Source organism: Pteropus alecto, unplaced genomic scaffold (genome assembly GCF_000325575.1).
Source record: "Pteropus alecto unplaced genomic scaffold, ASM32557v1 scaffold335, whole genome shotgun sequence".
Lineage (NCBI taxonomy): Eukaryota > Metazoa > Chordata > Mammalia > Chiroptera > Pteropodidae > Pteropus > Pteropus alecto.
The window spans coordinates 189,049-206,243 of record NW_006436757.1 but is presented as its reverse complement, the minus strand read 5'-3'; the positions used below and the strand labels follow the sequence as shown (position 1 = coordinate 206,243).

At 47.5% G+C, this 17,195-nt stretch overlaps 2 protein-coding genes across 6 annotated transcripts in view; both read right to left on the bottom strand.

The window, feature by feature from the left end:
• Positions 1 to 2,158, bottom strand: part of RABGGTA (Rab geranylgeranyltransferase subunit alpha) — a 7,436-nt gene extending 5,278 nt beyond the window's left edge. The window contains exon 1 of the mRNA XM_015590653.2: positions 2,128 to 2,158. Coding sequence (XP_015446139.1) covers positions 2,128 to 2,158 — 31 coding nt within the window. The remainder of the gene's footprint in view (positions 1 to 2,127) is intronic.
• An 8,923-nt stretch (positions 2,159 to 11,081) lies between these two features.
• Positions 11,082 to 17,195, bottom strand: part of DHRS1 (dehydrogenase/reductase 1) — a 7,609-nt gene continuing 1,495 nt past the window's right edge. For 4 of the 5 annotated variants that reach the window (XM_006913538.3, XM_006913539.3, XM_006913540.3 and 1 more), the window contains exons 3-9: positions 16,237 to 16,377; positions 16,003 to 16,082; positions 13,148 to 13,280; positions 12,679 to 12,825; positions 12,065 to 12,122; positions 11,637 to 11,717; positions 11,082 to 11,475 (exon numbers count right to left, since the gene is read on the bottom strand). In XM_006913538.3, coding sequence (XP_006913600.1) covers positions 11,339 to 11,475; positions 11,637 to 11,717; positions 12,065 to 12,122; positions 12,679 to 12,825; positions 13,148 to 13,280; positions 16,003 to 16,082; positions 16,237 to 16,377 — 777 coding nt within the window. In that variant the 3' untranslated portion in view covers positions 11,082 to 11,338. Of the gene's footprint in view, positions 11,476 to 11,636; positions 11,718 to 12,064; positions 12,123 to 12,578; positions 12,826 to 13,147; positions 13,281 to 16,002; positions 16,083 to 16,236; positions 16,378 to 17,195 lie in introns of all 5 variants that reach the window. The other variant, XM_015590710.2, reaches the window with a different exon arrangement.

Below are 17,195 nucleotides of genomic sequence, written 5' to 3'. Positions count from 1 at the left end.
CTTCACCTTCAGGCGCCCGTGCTACAGGGAAAGGTGGGTTGGGAGGGTCAGACTGCCTTGCAGAGGCAGGCCCACCGAACCCCAACAACAGAGGCCCAGATTTATATTGGGAAATCGAGAGGCAAGGCCACTGGGGCAAGGGACATGGGCATGCGGAAATGAGAGGCTGAGGTCAGGGGTCTCACCATGGTGTCGGCTCAGGGTTCAGGACAGGGAAGGGGTCCAGTGGTAGTAGTGTCAATCATGGGAGCCCCGCCCCTGCTAGCCCCGCCTCCAGTTGTCCCGCGGAAGCCGCACGCGAGCCAGAAAATCGACCCCCGGGGTGTAAAAGGGTCCTGGACAGACACTGCACGTGCAGGAGGAGGCGCCCACCCGGACTGGGACTTTCACCCGTGCGGCCCTGCCCACAGCCCGATCCCACCAGGCTGGACCCGAACCGGGGCACTTGGGCGATGGGGACCACTCTGCGCCCGAAGGCTGCTGCTACCCGCCCGCCTCACGACTTCCAGGCTTTACCGCCCCCGGCGGGCGGACCCACCTGTGCTGGGAGGTGACGTGAGAGACGCGGTGCTACAGCGCCCGCCACCGAGCCCAGGGGTTGGCTAGAGCGGCGCCCAGCCCCGGCTCTCCGAGGCCCAGCGCCCTCTGCAGGCCTGCGGAGGGACCTGGGCGGAGTAGGTGGGGTCCAGAAGTGCGTGCGCGGGCCCGGAAACGCCGGTCCCTGTTAGCTTCCTAGCAAATACGAGTGCTCATGCGTGTCTATGGCCCGCTTGTGAAAGCAGCAGAAACTGAAGTTTGAGTCAGCGACTCCAACTGTAATTCAGTTGAAGAGGTTTCTCCAACAGCTGAAAACCACACCTTCACTGCTCCACTGACCTCACTCTGGCAGTACTGGCCACAGCCTAGTTGCCGGATCTGATGCAAGTACTGTCCTCATCTTCCTTGACCTTTGCAGCATTTGACACTATCGATTTCCTTCCACTTGACACCCTGCCCTGGCTTCTCCTCCTGTACCTCTGCCCCTGTCTTCTCTCCTAAGTATGGGTGATTTTCCTCACGCCCTTTTTTTATTTACTTCACACACCGGTGCTGGGAGAACGTTCCGAAATCCAAGCCTGACTTCTAGGAATTGGAGCCTCCCCAGCCCCCAACCCGAAAGAGCCCAGTCCTGGGCCCATAGATTTTCTGGCTCACACTTTCTCTTGTGTTTTCATCCACTCTCATGGTTTTAATTAGGATCCGTAAGCTGATGACACTCAAACTTATATCTCCAGTCCAGATGTCTTGCAAGCTTTAATAATGAATGAAATATATGTGTGTGTATGTGTGTGTATATATGTATAACATGTATACATGTGTGTATATATATTATACACACACACATACTCAAAAGCCTATTAGATAACACATGGGTGTCCCAGAGATACCTTGAATTCCAAACGTCAAAAGGTATTGTCTCTCCATCCAGTCTAAACTTTGGCCTTTGTGTTTCCTACTGTAGTGAATGGCACTATTCCCTCTCCATTTTCCCGTAATATCTCTAAAATACTCTCTCTGTTCCCATTGCACTAAGAATTTAAGCTCACTTCCCTGGATTGTTGAAAGTCTTTGTCAGTGTTCTCCCATCTCTGCCCCATCCCCTCTATTATCAGTTCATCCTCTGTGCTGCTGGATTGGTCTTTCTAAAATGCAAATTCGATCATGTCACATCTCTGCCTAAAAGCCTTCCATGGCTGCTGACAAAGTTTCAGGACAAACTTTGAATCTCTCAAGTTAGCACATCAGGCCTTTTGGCACTGGGCCCTGCCTACTACTCCTTTGGCTTCATGTCCTGCTTGCCCTTGTTAGAAACTCTTTATCACGGCTGATAGAACTACTTGCGATTTCCCAAACATGTTAACCTGTTTCCTCTTCTTGACTCTCCTTCCTTTGCCAGATGACTCCTGTTTGTCTTATAGATTTAACTTGTGTCACCACCAGGAAGTTCTCCAGAATGCCCCAGTCTGATTTAGAAGACCACATGTGCTGTCAAAGGTAGTGCATATTTCCCTGTGCCTACTGTAAGTTTTAGTTTGTATGTCAGCATTTCCTATCAGATTCAAAGTTCCTGAAGGACAAGAATGACACTTTTGGTCTTGTGTCTCTGATACTTGGCCATGGTTCTTAGTAGTTATTGAGCATTTATTTGAATGAATGAACAAAACAACACAGTGAGGGCTGATTTGGCTAGGCCTAACAATGAATACTGTTGGCCTTTGGGGATAGGAGAGATCAGGAAGCTCAGGAAGGTTTCCTCATGGAGCTTTCATGGGGTTCAAGGTGATAGTGTGTATATGTGTGTGATGTATTTGTGAGAAGTGTACGTCCATGTGGCTGTACATGTTTATAAATCACATCTGGGTAAGAAAGTTTGGCTTTAAATTCTTTATATTTCTTCTAACCCTTTTAAATAATACCTACCTGCCAGAGTTGAGAGGAAGATTAAATAAAATGATGTTTGTAAAGTGCTTAGAATAGTGCCTACACTTTAAGGACTCAGTAAATAATAACAGTGGTAATTTTCTAATTTTTGTCACAAATATACAAGGAAATTGAGGCTCAGAAAGATTAAGTAACTTACTAAGTGCCACTGATATAGTAAATGGCCAAATGGGACTTGTGTCTGGTCTGCTCCAGCCCTTCTACCTCACCAACTGCTTTGTTTTAGGGGAGGGACATCACCATCTGCTCTTGCTTCCTGCTCTACACACACTCACATATACAATCAGATACCTGAGAAGACAGATACCAACAGGTGTGGATTAGCCAGGTACAGTCTTACATCATAGTCACTAGGGAAGAAGAAAGGGTTGGACAAAGGCTGAAGTAGGCATAAAATATTGTTTAGTAATTAGTAATCTTGAAACTGGAAAAGTTGAGTCAACCAGGCTGCAGTTCAGGGAGGAAGTGAATCTCATGAATAAATCTGCTTCCAGAAAGTAGAGCCTGGTTTTGGAAAGAGAGGGCAGGAAGGGCATTTCAGGCATGTACTATGATGTGAAGGGAGGGGAGATGAACCAAACAGACTTAGCTAGCTGGCAGACAGGAGGTGAAACAGGTGCCTTTGGAGATAAGAGCAGTGGAACCAATGGAACCAATGACAAGCCTCTTGCTTTAAGGCAAAAAGAGCTGTCAGGAGTTATATTTGGCTTTTTGTGTGGAATAAGTGGGAAGCATGTAGGTGTCTGAGGGCTGCAATCTGATATTTGAGGAAGGGATTTTACTGCCTTCTATGTAGAGAGAACAAGCAATAATTGAGTTCTGACCGAGCCTCAGACATCTTATTTAATGCACTCACTACATATATGAAGTAAGTATTATTATTCATGTTTTACAATGAGGAAACAATGCATACAGTGGGTTCAAAGAAATTAAGTCACTTGCCAAAGTCACAGAGCTGGGAAGAAACACAGCCAGAATTCAAGCCAAAGCCTAGGTGCCTGCCCCTGTGTAGGCGGGAGCACCCAGTGTCAGAGGCTCAAACTTGAGCTTCTTGAGGCCTGGAACCCCAATGCTTCTTTATGTTGACTAGCCCTTGCCCTACTAATCCCTTCTCTACTCCCATTTCCCAACACACACACACCAATGCCTCTAGGACCCTGAGTCTCGGATCAGAGATAGTTTGGAGGGAGGAAAGAGACCATGAGCCCTGGTTGGGCTCTGGAGGCAGGAAGAGTGGGGAAAACATAGATACCAGAGCTGGTGTAGGGCCTTGTGCAGTGTGGCAGTATGAGCGTTAATTCAATCAGTCTGTATGTATTTAGCGTTAGAGCTGGACCTGAGGGTGTGCTGGGTGCCAGGGATACAGTGCGGGACCAGAAAGATTCGATGTCCATGTTCCTGGAGCTTATAGTCTAGTGCAGAGTTGTGCTAGACTAGAACTTTCTGCGAAGTGGAAATAGTATCTGCGCCACCCAGTATAGTCACCACTAGCCCCATGTGGTTGTTAGCACTTGAAATGTGGCTAGTGCAATTGAGGAAATGAATTTTAAATTGAATTTAATTTTAACTTATTTAAATTTAAATAGCCACATGGGGCTAGAGGCTAGTATTGGACAGGACAAGTCTCATGGGTGACACAGACATGTCAGTATAAAAGCTAGACAGGGGCCTATGGGGGCCCGCGGGAGGGGCACCTGACTCAGACTGAGCTCAAGAGGAGTTCGTTCTAGATCTGGTGATATGTAATGGTTTACAGGTTTTTCTTAAACTCCCATTGCTTCTTTTTTTCTTTCTGAAAAACTTTTCAATGAAACACACATATATACTCAAAGTGCACAAATCATAAGTGTACAGCTTTGATCCTATTTTAAACTCCCCTTGGGAAGGGGATTATCGGGTCCCAGAATACAGGGAGTGGAGGTGAATTTTGGAAAGGGGTGAGAAAACTCCCTCTTCAGGGATATTTAGTCAGAACCTGAAATCCAGATCCAAGTCCCCACAGCCTTGCTAATGAGGGGGTTGGGAGTGAGGAGGGCCTGGTGTATGCACCAAGGTGCTTGCTCAACAAACATTTATGATAATTCAGCCAATCACCAAGCAATGATCATTGAGTACCACCAATACAGCTCAGTCCATAGCAGTGACCTAGACTGCCAAGGCTCCTGCTTTCAAAGAGCTTCCATTCGAATCAGGGTGACAGACCCTACAGAAGCAAGTGCACAGAAAATAATGATTTTGGAGAGTCATACGAGCCCTGGGAAATTAAACAGGGCATTGAGATAATGTAGTTGTTGTTGGTGGTAATGTTCGGGTGTCCTGGAAAAGAATGAATGAGTGGATGAATGAATGGTGAGTCATGGAGGCCAGAGAAAGACATGCTGCACCCCACTGGGCTGGAGTGGGGATTAGGTGAGAAAGCTGGGGACTCTTAGATCCTAGGGCAGGGAGATTGGGGTGAGGTGGGAAGGAGTGGTCAGAGGTGGCTGCGCTCCAGGCCTCAACGCTGGGGTGAGGTGGAGAGAGAGTAGATAGAGGATAGGGTGGAACCTCAAAATTAGCAAAAAAGGAGAACACCTGGAATTGCCAAGAGGAGCAACACTATATCCCCATGTACCCTTTGCATCCAATCATGACTCAGGCTGGAGTTCTGAGGGGAGGGTTGGGGAAGGGAGCACCTGGAGTTAAGGTTCAGGGAGCTTGCTGAGGGTTGGCCAGCCTTGCCAGGGCCTTTCCCCACAGAGGCCACCAGCCCCAGCCACACTTTCCATGCCCCATCAGCTGGCAGCCCTTCTGGGCAGTCTTCTCCCAGACCCCAGGCCCCTGATAAGGGTGGCTAGAACTGAGGTATGGCAGGAAGAGATGACATCAAGGACTGAGAAATACTAGAGGGCAGTAGTCCTAGTCCTGCGGCACAGATACCTGCAGGCTGGCCCAGCCCATCTCCCTCCAGGGGGGGAGGGAGTGGCCCTGACCCATGGGTCCCTCTGAGCTCAGCCACACTCTGGGTGGTATGGACACTCTGGGCACTGTTCTGTTCTATGTGCAGGGTTCGAAGGTTTTATGAATGTGTGTTTGGGGTGGGGGCGGGGGGTGAAGGGCCCAAGACCCAGCCTATGAAAGGGGGGAGGGGATTGTCAACCTTGTCTAGGGGATCAGATGAGGATACCTATGGCTCTAATACCAGTCAAGAGGCAAGTGAATATCACAGGTTACTAGAAGGGGCAAGAGCAATGGCAGAAGAAACCCGAAGTTTCTAGGAAGTTGAGATGAGGCTTGTGGGAAGAATTCTGTCAGATAGAAATGGGGCTGGGTGGGGTATGTAGGTGGCACTCCAGGGACCAGAAAAGCTCAAGCAAAGGTGCAGAGGAAAGGACATGTGGTCAAATTGAGAGAAGGGCAAATCTGAATTTGCCCAGGATTCTTGGGCTGAGTAAACTTAAGAATGCTTTCACCTCTTTGCCCAATCCCCAAACCTCTCTGCCAAAAATAATAATGCTTTCAAAAATAAACAACCCCCCTCCAAAAAACAAAACAAAACAAACAAAACGAAAAACAAAAAAACCACAAAACACCACCCAAGCAGCAGAGGCAGCATGATATGGGGGAACGAGCTCACGCTTTGGAGTTAAACCTATTTGGGTGAATCCAGACTCTTTCGCTGTAAAGACTTACAATTCTGGACAAATACCTCACCCTTTCTGAGCCTCAGTTTTCTCAGCCGTAAGAGAGGACTTATCTCATATGGCAGATGAAGAAAGATTAAATAAGACCTACGCAGGGTGTTAAGGTCATTGCTGGTGCCCAGTAAACACTAATTCTCTCAGCCCTGCAACATCAAGAGTCTCTAGCAGGCTCAGCCGTGTTAAAGTGCTGGCAAAAGCCCGCAGCCAAGTCACCTTTGCTTCTTGCACAAGCCCCTCGGGGATAATGGGCACTGTCTGCTTGTGAAATTCCAGCTTTGCTTATTTCTTCTGGGACTACTTCTCCAAGAAACAGGGAGCCAAGGATAGGGGCATATGTGCTTGTACTTGCTAACAGAAATTGCAGAAAACTGACCCCACTTCCTCCCGCTGCCTCCTTCCCAGAATTCCACAGGCTTCTCCATTTCTAAGAGCTTCCAAGAGAAGGATCCTTTACTCTCCCAGATTCCCCATTATCAAGTTAAGCACAAGTGGCTTTCAGTTCCTCCCCTCTCTGGCACACAAGTCCAGGCAGGCCCTATGACATGTTGACCTTGCTCTGAGGAAGCTACTCTGGGCACTGAGATGGGCTAGGATGCCCTTAGTTTCCCGGAAGCAGGAACTGACACAGGTGAGTTTTTGCAGAGAAAGGCAGGGATAAGAATGTTACTCACATAACAAGAGTTATGTGTGACCTGGGTAGCAGCCAGGCTGCACTGACCTCTCCTGTTCCTCTGAGTCCCCACCCTGGGTTTCACTGTGGTTGTCTAATTGTTTCATGATGATAATTGAAAACACACTGAGAGCTGGATTCTTGTCTTATAAGGCTAGCCTGTGCCTGTCCACCCTGCCTTGCCAAAGGCACAGCAGGAGGCTGGAACAAAGAGCACCCAAATGGGAGATGGAAGGATAGAGAGAAGATCATATGGAGGGGTGGGGCCAGAGGGCAGGTGAGGGTGGGCCCCAGGGGCCAGGAGGAATAGTGGAAGGAGGGGAGGCCTAAGAGAGGACAGAAGGGTCCAGGGATGAGGACCTTTGTGGAGGGGTGGACTAACCTGGGGGATGAGGATGAGAGACAAGACAGGATGGGGGCAGGCTGTGGCAAAGTGACTTCTGTGGATATGGTGGGGGCCCTTCCCAGGGATGGGGAGGCTAAGGAGCTGAAGGGACCTCACTTAATATCTCAGAGACAGTGTAAACGCCTTTGAGGGCCATGGTGCATAGGAGCCAGTATGAGGAAGAGAAAAGGGAAGGTCTGGGCCTAACCACCTCACTTTGATTTATAAATTGGGCTCCTCATTCCCTATGCTTAAATCTCCACCCCACTGTCACATCACCCAGAGGGACCATCAAGAGCCAATGGGAAATGCTCCTCAGTGACTTGTCCCGAAATCTGGAATCTGAGACCCCTCGGTCCAGACCCGCTTCCATCACCTTCCTGTTTCTTGTCGGCCAGTTGGTCAGAGCTCACATCTGTGGGGACGACCTGGGATCAAAGGCTTCGCAGTCAGCCTCATTTCAGAACCCATAACTCTTGGGCGGTTGCTCTAGAAAGAGGAATCCCACTTCAGGTGTGATATGCATCTCACTGTCACAGTGTGGGTTCTCCTCTGTGAGGTTCTATGTAGAGGGCTGGGCCACTCAGGCTGGGCCACTCAGGCTGGGCTGCTTGGCATTCACACCCCTTCTCTGTGGCTGTTCCTCTCCATTCCTTGAGTCGTCAGTAACCATTGCTCTTACCCTCCTTGCTGGCAGGGTAGGGAAGTTTCTGGTGATGGGAACAGCTGCATAAGCACCTGGGAAGGGGTGGGGCCTCTGTGCCAGGGCTGCTCCTAGCTTAGAAGTGTAGGACACAAGGGCCAGAACAGGCCTCAGAGACTGGAAAATATAACCCCTGTACATTTGCTTGTACAGGCCTGGGCTCTCTCTGTGGTTACCCAAGAACTGGGTAGCACTGGCTGCCTCTGAGTTGGGGAAGGGGCACTCGAGGGCAGGGACAGGAGGGGACTTTTCACTGTATACCTTTCTATACCTTTGGATTTTTTGACACACAAATATGTTACCTTTTAAAAATATAAATAAAAATGCAAATAAAAAAATCTCTTCTCCATCCCTCCCTGGGCTCCTTCGGGAGATTAACCACATTTTGGGAATCGGCAAAACCAGAGGGAGTTGGGGCTGCATCTCGGAGTCCCACCAGGGCTACCCTCAGGCAAGCTGGCACCTCCTTCCCAGTTCAGGCACATTCTTTCTTTCTCTGTGCCTGCTGTTGGTTTCATGGTCCCCCCATGCCAGTGGTAACACCACAGTAGTCCCGCTCTAGCCCCTCCTCCCTTTCCACAGGTCTCCAGTCTGTTGACTGCCTCCTATCATCTCTCCCCAGCCCACATCTCCACTGCCATCACATCCTGGATAGAGTTGGTGAGGGGCAGAGGCTGCTGCCTATATCCTCCCCATATCTAAGTCCCAGTGAGCTTCCTAAAACTCAAGTCCTGCTTAAGTGCTCTGACCACATCCTCTGGGATGCCTTTTTCCATTTTTGTGCATGACACCCCCTTGGGTGTGCTTTCAAGGTTGACACATTTGGCTTTTCTTGGAGGATTGCCCTTGGCCTAATGAAGCTGCTTTACCCCTGGCCACAGTATAACATGTGAAGGTCCCAGGCTGGGGCTACCCTGAGGCCTTACACTCCAGAACTGTTTGGGAGGCTAGCTTGCTTCTTCTACCCCACCACCCACCTATTGGCCTCCCTGGGAGCCCTTCCTTAATAGTATGTCACTCAGCATATACGATGAACCTTCAGTAGAAACCTATTGCCTACATTTAAGTTTCAATCATCTATCTTTACTCATCTTTCTCTCTGGAAATCTATTTCATCACATCTACATTTAAGCTACACCAAACCTCTAGTTGTTCTGCCACACTTTGATATCTTTGTAGCTGCTTTTTTTTTTTTTTTTAATTAAAAAAAATTAAACCTCCTCTCTCCTCGTCTTACCTCATTCTTTAAGTCTCTGGGCAATATCACCTCCTTCCATTTTCTAATGGAGCTAGTTGCTTCCTCCTGTATTTTCAGGGTAAACTTCCTATAGGACTCATCTTACCAAATTTAACTGGTCTCCCCTGATACCTAGCATGGTGCTGGGCACAGAGTAGGCATTAAATAAGTGTTTTTGGATAAGTATCGATCCCCCAAATGTCCTAAGACTCTCTACCGTTGGGCTTCTCAGTCTTGAATCTCTTCTGCCTCCGATCAAAATTCACTGTTCCTGCTTCTTTCTCTCAGAGCTCTGTACTGTATTGCTTATGCTGCTAAGATTAATTAAATCTTGTTGGAGGGAAGCAGACTGTAAAGAACACTGTTCCTTCTGGTTTCTTGGGACACCAGAAACTCAAGGCCTAACCCTGTGTGGTGTGGACTCTTGGAGGCCCGGCTTGCTTACTTCTTTTACTAAATGGAAGGTCTAGATGATGTCTAAGATCTTCAAAGTCCTTTGTGGGCAGGGTCCGGTCTGCTGTCTTCTCTGCTCTCTCAAGAAAATTGCCTGGTGCCAGGGATGCTCTTAAATATTTGTTGAGAGAAGGAACTGATAATTTTAATAGCTACTTATTGCTTGGTGCTTTATATATGTTATTTCATTAAATTCCATAAGTGGTGGAGTCAGATTTTCATACAGGTTTGGATGACTCTGAAGCCCATGTTCTTCCCATAATTCTTTGTGGCCTTTAGGAGACAGGGCCATCACCCAAGGATTTGTTCCATTGATGGCTTTTAATGGTGGCTGTGGAAGTCTGGAGGAGATCCTGAGGCCCTCATTCTTCTTCTTATAGAATATAGGCAGCAGCCTCTGCCCCTCACCAACCTTGGGGAATAACAGAAATTTAGGGTAGTGAGTGGAGGGAGGTAAGAGAGTGGTGAGGAAATCTGATCACTGTGATCTAAATGGGAGTTTAGGTACACAGTCTCAGTCATGTGCTGATAAGCCGGCTCTCTAAAAAGAAGCCCTGATTGGTAGTGTTATTTGACTTTCAGTATATACACTCTCACTGGCTGACTCCAAGCAACCAAGAAGCCACTGACCACAGAGTTGGTAGAACTGTGCATAATCAGCTCTCACAAGCCAGTGAGCCATCCCAGTACACCAAGGGAACAGTACCAGGGCTGTCCCCAGAAAGCCACAAGAATATCACAGCTGCTACAGACACTGTGGGAAGCCTTAAGAAGCCTCAGCTCTCTCCTGGCCTTTTTTGAAGACTAGAAATGGTCTCTGCCCCTCTGATTTACAACAGCCATCTCATTACCTCAATGACCATCTAGGCTACTGGCTGGAAGGCTCCCCAAGAGTGGTCCTCAGCTCCTTTTTGAAACACACCCTGTTGCCTTGCCTCCAGAGCAGATAATGCAGCCCTAAAGGGTTCTTACAATTCAGAAAGTAATCCTGGTGGTGTCATCCTGAGAGGAAAGATGAGAGTGTGTCAGTGCCATCAGTTATTCCTCTGCCCCTCACTTGCATTCAGGTAGTACTTTCTTCCCAAATTCCAGGAAATCAACACCAAAGACAGTGCCCTCACTCTATCGAGCCTCACCCAGAGAACAGGCCCAGCTGGAAGGCAGCAGGCATCCCTGAAGTGACGGTGGAATGAGGGGGTGGGAAAGCAGTGTGAGACTGAGGGGTGCCTGCTTTAGGTTGTGGAGGGGCCCTGCTTCTCAGCTGGGGTATGAGAAACAGGCCTTACGGTGAAGGGCAGGTACCCCCAAGATGGGCAACTCTCCAAGGAAGAGCAGGAACAGCTCTGGAGGAAAGGGCCCTTGTCCTAGGAATAGAGCTCCTTGAGAACACAAACATTTTGCATATCTCAGTACTTCTCTCAAGTACTTAACACTTGGCCCAGCATAGAATCAGCACTCAAAAAATGCCCTGAAGGAGAAATGAGACCTTTATTAGTACCCAGAGCATTTTTCGATAGGAAGGCAAAAAGTAAAATGCAGGGGTAAGGAAAACCAAGGCACAAATAAGGATCTACAGGGTCCCCAGGACCTACCCAGGACACGTAGCAGAGTCTTTCTCTTTGAATCAAGGGCAAGGCGGGAAAGGCTGCCTTGTTCCACTAAGACAGGCCCAACCACCCAGGCCAACTGAAAAGACAAGCAGGGTGGTGACATCAGGCCAAGAATGTTAGAACTTGCTAGTGTAGAGAGTCATAACCCACTTGGGCACACGAAGGAAGCCAGGCAAGTAGGAGGCCAGCCAGCCCAGGCTAGAGGCGTGGGAGATAACAGAGCTCAAAGACAAATAGTCCCAGACGGGGCGGCCTGTGGGCAACAAGAAGAGAAGGGGGATTTAGACCCTCATTTCCCACTCCTTGGACACCTCCCCCTTGGCTGAAGACTGAGTAGGATGTGAGGGAGGAAGGAACAGGGAAGAAAGTGAGGGAGGAGGAGTGAGCAGGAAACAGAAGGAAGAGAGCTCTCACCATCCACATCCCGAAGGCCGTAGCGTCGAGCAAGGTCACAGGATGGCAGTACCTTTCCACTCAGGCTCAAGATATTGGGGTCTGTGGGCACATATATAGCTGAGATGGCATAGGACTAGTGCAGGGTGACAAGGTTTGGGCCCAATGGGACTGGGCACCACTGAGACAGGCCCAGGAGCCCAGAATTATTTCTCTCTGTTCCTAGGAGGGTTCCTGGGCCTCTAGCTTCTGGCCACACCTCCTAGGAACTAGTTCCTAAAGTTCCCAAACCTCACACTGGGAATTCTGACCTTTTGGGTCTCCAGAACCCAGAGAAAAGAAGAGTTTATTCTTCAACCACCCCCTGAGCCAGGACCCCAAACTGGCTGCCACCACCCTGCAGATCCTCTAGGCCCTTTCTTGTTACCAGCTGCCCCCAACCTCTTCACCTGTTGCCAAAGCCACCACACATTTTCCGCTCATTTCTGTGGTCTCCGCAGACGAGAACTGAAATTCAAGTTGAAACACAGGAACAGAGAGGTGAAGGATTAATTTCCCAGAGAACTGCCCAAGTCTCTTCCCTGCTTTCAGCTTCTATTCTAGAAGGCCCTCATTACTGCACTTGCAGGACTCAGCATCGTGGAAGGTGCTGGAGCCACTCTTTCTCACAACCGGGTAAGCCTTGTACCCTAGCACCATGACCCACTGCCTTTCTTAAGTGAAAGGATCTGGGGAAGACAACTATGTCTGGACTTTCTAGGTTAGTGCCGTGTGAGGGTCAAGAGCATAGGCTTTAGAGCTGGGCAGCCTTTCCACTTATGGCATCTGTGACCTTGAGTAAGTTTCTTAACCTCTCCGGGTCTCAGTTCTGCTATCTGTAAAATGGAGACACTATCTCCCTTACACAATTAAAGTGCGTAACGTGTGTACAGTGCTGAGCCCCACACCTGCCATGGTAAGCACCTGGGTATTTACTACTTATTGTTGTTAACTGTCTTGACATTGAGGATGGAGAGGATGATTTCTTTGCATTCTTTGAGATCTTCGCTAACTCCTTGCCAACCTGCTTAAGCAGAGAATCTTCAGCATTGTCATTGTTCCTCAAATAGTCCTTCAGCAGTTCTGTTTGCACCAATCCTGGCCAAAGAGACACGTAGCTGACCCCATGACGCCGCAGCTCGAGGGCACAGTCAGCAGCCAACCTGTCGCACTGTAGAGGGACAGGAAGCAGGGTGAGAGCCAGGGTACCTGGCTATGTCACCTTCTTCCTCTGTCCTCCCTGCTCCTGCTGAGGATTTCCCAGTCTCCTGCCCTTCCCAGGCACCCTCTCTCAGCTGTCCACATTCCCCAGTGCACTGCCTATTCTGGCCAGCTGAGAGGTGCCCAGGCAAAGGAGCTGTCCACGGAGGGGAAGTGGAAGAGGTGATGACCAGTTGGCCTTACTACTCTGATCGCTAGGATTTACCTCCTAAGCTGTGGGTACCATCACTGTTCTATAGCTCCCCAACCCCGGTGCCACACCGAGTCCTCACCGCAGCTTTACCGACGCCGTAGGGGACATTGGCTAGATATTTCAGCCCCCCAATGGAGGAGATGACCACGATGAGCCCCCGGCCAGCTGGTACCATCAGCCGTGCCCCATAGACCGAGCACAAGTAGTGGCCTCTAGAAGGTAGGGCAAGGAAGGAATGGACCGCATTCAGTGCTGGCCTGGGTGCTGTAGCCTCGGCAGCTTCCTCTGCCCTCTAGCGGCAATAGTCAGTCAGGAGAGGGCGGCATGGTGGCCCTGCAGACCTGGAGAATCAGGGCTGGAGACCACATTCTGAACTGGTAAAATTAACCACCAAAGGATAAGAAATGGCACTCTCTAGAAGATGTTATGGAAGAAAGGAGCTCGTCATAATAAAACAACAAACCTAAAATAGCTTGGGAAAAAAAAAAGAGAAATATATGAGATCTACACGGAAAACTATAAAATTCTAATACAAAAGAACAAGGACAGACATAATTTGTTCAGAAGAATCAACATGTAAAACATCAGTTCTACCTTAATTGATCTATAGATTTAGTCAATTTGAGTTACATCTCAATAAGACTTTTGGAGGATGTGAGAATAGCTATGAATATTCTGAAAAAGGAAGAGCAATATCTTGTGGGCAAGGGGGATATGGAACCCCAACCCTGCCACCCCACCTTAAAATGTACAATGACATAATAGTTAAAATGCAGTACTAGTGTAACAATACACACATAGTTAATGAAACAAAAATAGTTAATAATTAGATCCAAATGTAAATGATAATTCAGTGAATTATAATGGGTACATTTCAAATCAACAGGAAAAGAGGGACCATTCAGTAAATAGACTTGGGACAACTGGCCTGTTATTCGGTTAGTGGGATTAGCTCTCTACCTCACTTATTATTTCAAAATGCATTCCAAAAGGATATAATATTTGAATATAAAAAATGCACAAAAGCACTAAAAGAAAACTATGACAATGTATTCACAAACTTGAGGTGGGGAGGGCTAGTCTTAGCAACACACCAAAATAGAAACCATTAAAAGACTGACGGATTTGACATATGTATATATCAATGTACAAATACATACATCTATAGATGTTTATGTATATAGACAGAGCCGGGGAGAACGTGCATGCAAAAAATGAATAATAAATTGGGAAAAATATTTGTAAAACATATAACAAAGGAATCCATCGCACAAAGATCTCTTATAAATTGATGTGAAAAGAATAACAATAACACAACTTGCAAAAGACTAAAGAGCCAATAAATGAATAAATAAAAAGCTCAACTTCACAAATAAGAAAGAAGTATGAATTAAAACCACCTTCAGATATCTATGGCCTGTCAGAGTGGCAAAGCTTGCCTGACTGAGTGGCCTGATATTGTGTAGCACAGTTGAGGACATGGGGAAACAGATATCTCCCTCGCTGTCACGAGTTTATAAATCGGTGGGGTCTTTTTGGAGGACAGTTTGATAATGTTTATTAAATCTTTAAGAAGTACATATTTTTTCCAAGAATTCCACTACTGCAATAGATAAGGAATTAGATAAATATATTATGGTACCTCTCTCAAGCCAAATATTTAAAAGAATGGTAAAATGTATATTAGACTATCAATAGTTGCTATATTTCGGTCAAGGGAGGAAGGAGTAGCAATGAGGGGAATAAAATCATATTGATTTTCACATTTTTTCATAATACACACAGACTTGGTAACCAGAAAAATATTTTCTTTTGCACGGGAAACAGGACCCTCCAAATGAAAACAAGTAGAGTTACAGCTTCAAAAGGAAGCCCCACCTAAGATAATGCAGAGGAAAGGCACAGTAAATGTGTATGTGAATGTGTGTGGGGGAAGTGAGAGGAGGTATTGGTGAGCTTCCAAGAGGCTCATAAAGTGGCATTTACCTCTGAGAATTCATCGGGGCTCAGGGGCCAGGGTCTGGGCCATTGCCTCACAGGCTCAAAACCCTGACCAACAAGAGATGAGTGTGAAAGGCTCCTCTCTCTGGAGGTCTAAGGATATGGGCCCTGCCTATTTCCAGTTGTTTGGGTTTTCTTTTCTTGCTTCTTGGCTAACCATTCCCCTCTTTCCTCACAGTCTTTCTTCCACTTTGGAAATCACAATTGGATTCTAATCATGCTTTCTTGGGATTGCCACTAGAAGCTATGAGTACTCTTTAGTCACGGATTTGTAGATAATATCTTGGTTACTCCCACAGGTGTCTGATCACATCCAAGGAGTGTAGTTTCTGAGAGTGTACCATAGTTCCAATAATAATAGACACAGATGAAACTAGTGCATATCATGCTGGGAGAACTCTAAGTGCTGTGTTTCGTCTCACTCCTGTGCCAGATGTACATGTAACCTTGTGACATCCCTGCCCTCCTAACTCTGACCTGGGAGTGCTTGGCCTTTGGGTCTGGAGCAAGGATGTGGAAGCTAAGATGACAGGCATGCACTGTTTTTTATTGACCTTTTGATCTAAAACAATTTCTTCCTCTAATCATTTTTGGAAATATCAGCTATGGGGGGGTGTGCATTACTGAGGGGAGGAGGTTCCCTTCTAGGTCATGCATTTGGATGGGCAGAGAGTGAGGTGGGAGAGAGGCCAAGGGAAAGGTCAGATGAAAATTACTGACAGAAACAAGACAAAAGTTGACGTTCCCGTTATAGATTCATCTGTATGGAACTTTTCCAGAGGTAAAAGGGGCACATGGGATAGAAGGGAGAAGAAAGAGATGGCGGGTCATAGAGAAAAAGAAAGGACATATGGGGAAAGATCTGGGCCCTCAGCCTGGCTAAGTGAGTGATGGGAGCCCAGGTCCCTCCAGCAGGGCAAGGGGAACACGCACCTGAGTCCAACATTGTTGATATCATCCCAGAAGGAGGCAGGTGTTTCCCAGAATGCTTTATTAATGTTGTTCAGGACTGCCTGGAAAGCACAGGTATAGTAATGAATTGGATGGTCTGAAAGCTGGAAGGTATGAGAGGCTGGATAATGGAAGGGACAATGAGCAGGGATGAGGACTCAGTGGTCAGAAGGGGAGGTCAGGAGTGTGGAGCTGGGATCAAAGTTCTAAGAATACCTGGACCCCTGCATAGGCATTGTTGACCAGCACATCCAGACGCCCCTGTTCTCGAGCCACCTGCTCAAAGAGGCTTCGCACTTCACTCTCCTGGCTTGAATCGCACACCACAGGTATACACCGCCCCCCTCGGGATTGTGCCTGGAGAGGGACAGACGGGATATTAGCTCACAGTTGCACATGAGTGTAAGACATAATGCAGGCCCTCTATACCCAGATTGGGAGGCGAGAAGGCCATCAGAAGAATCAAAGTTGGCTGAGGAAACATGGTTGGCAATACCTCCCTCTGATGTCTGTGTGAGGAACTGGAGAAGTGCTAGATCCTCCCATTAAAGAGCAAGGTGGATTGGGAATCTCAGGTTTAAAATATACAAACATTTACTGAAGCCTACCATATGCAAGGCATTGTACTACACGTGGGGAGTAAGGGACAAATAAGGCATAGAGGCTGATCTTTTTTCCTTGTCCTTGGTCACTTCCATCTCACATGCCCTTAACTCCCACCCTTCACCACTCATGTGGAACACCTACTCAATCCCAGCCCTCTTACCCTTACTCCAACTGTGCTCTTGCCTGGTAATGAAATCAAAGCTCTCAGGCATGAACTATTTTTACTTTCCATTTTGCCTCGGCCTCTACAAATGTGCCCTATCCTCTAACTTCAGAGGAAGAGTAACTTACTCAACAACAAGCCTATTCTCCAGCTCCATTCTCTAGTCCCACCCTCTTACTTCCTTGCCTCCTAACTTCTCATCTGACCTTCAGTCTTTTTGCCTTAATTATTCATATTCTATCCAGTATGTATTGTTTAAAATCTTCCAATAGGATCACCATCTTTTAGAGAATAAAGCCAAAGTTCTCCACCAGGGTCTTCAAAGACCCATTCTCTTTTTCCTCTCCAGTCTCTCACTCCTGTCTCATACCTATATGCTCTGGAATTCTCACAATACACACTCTTT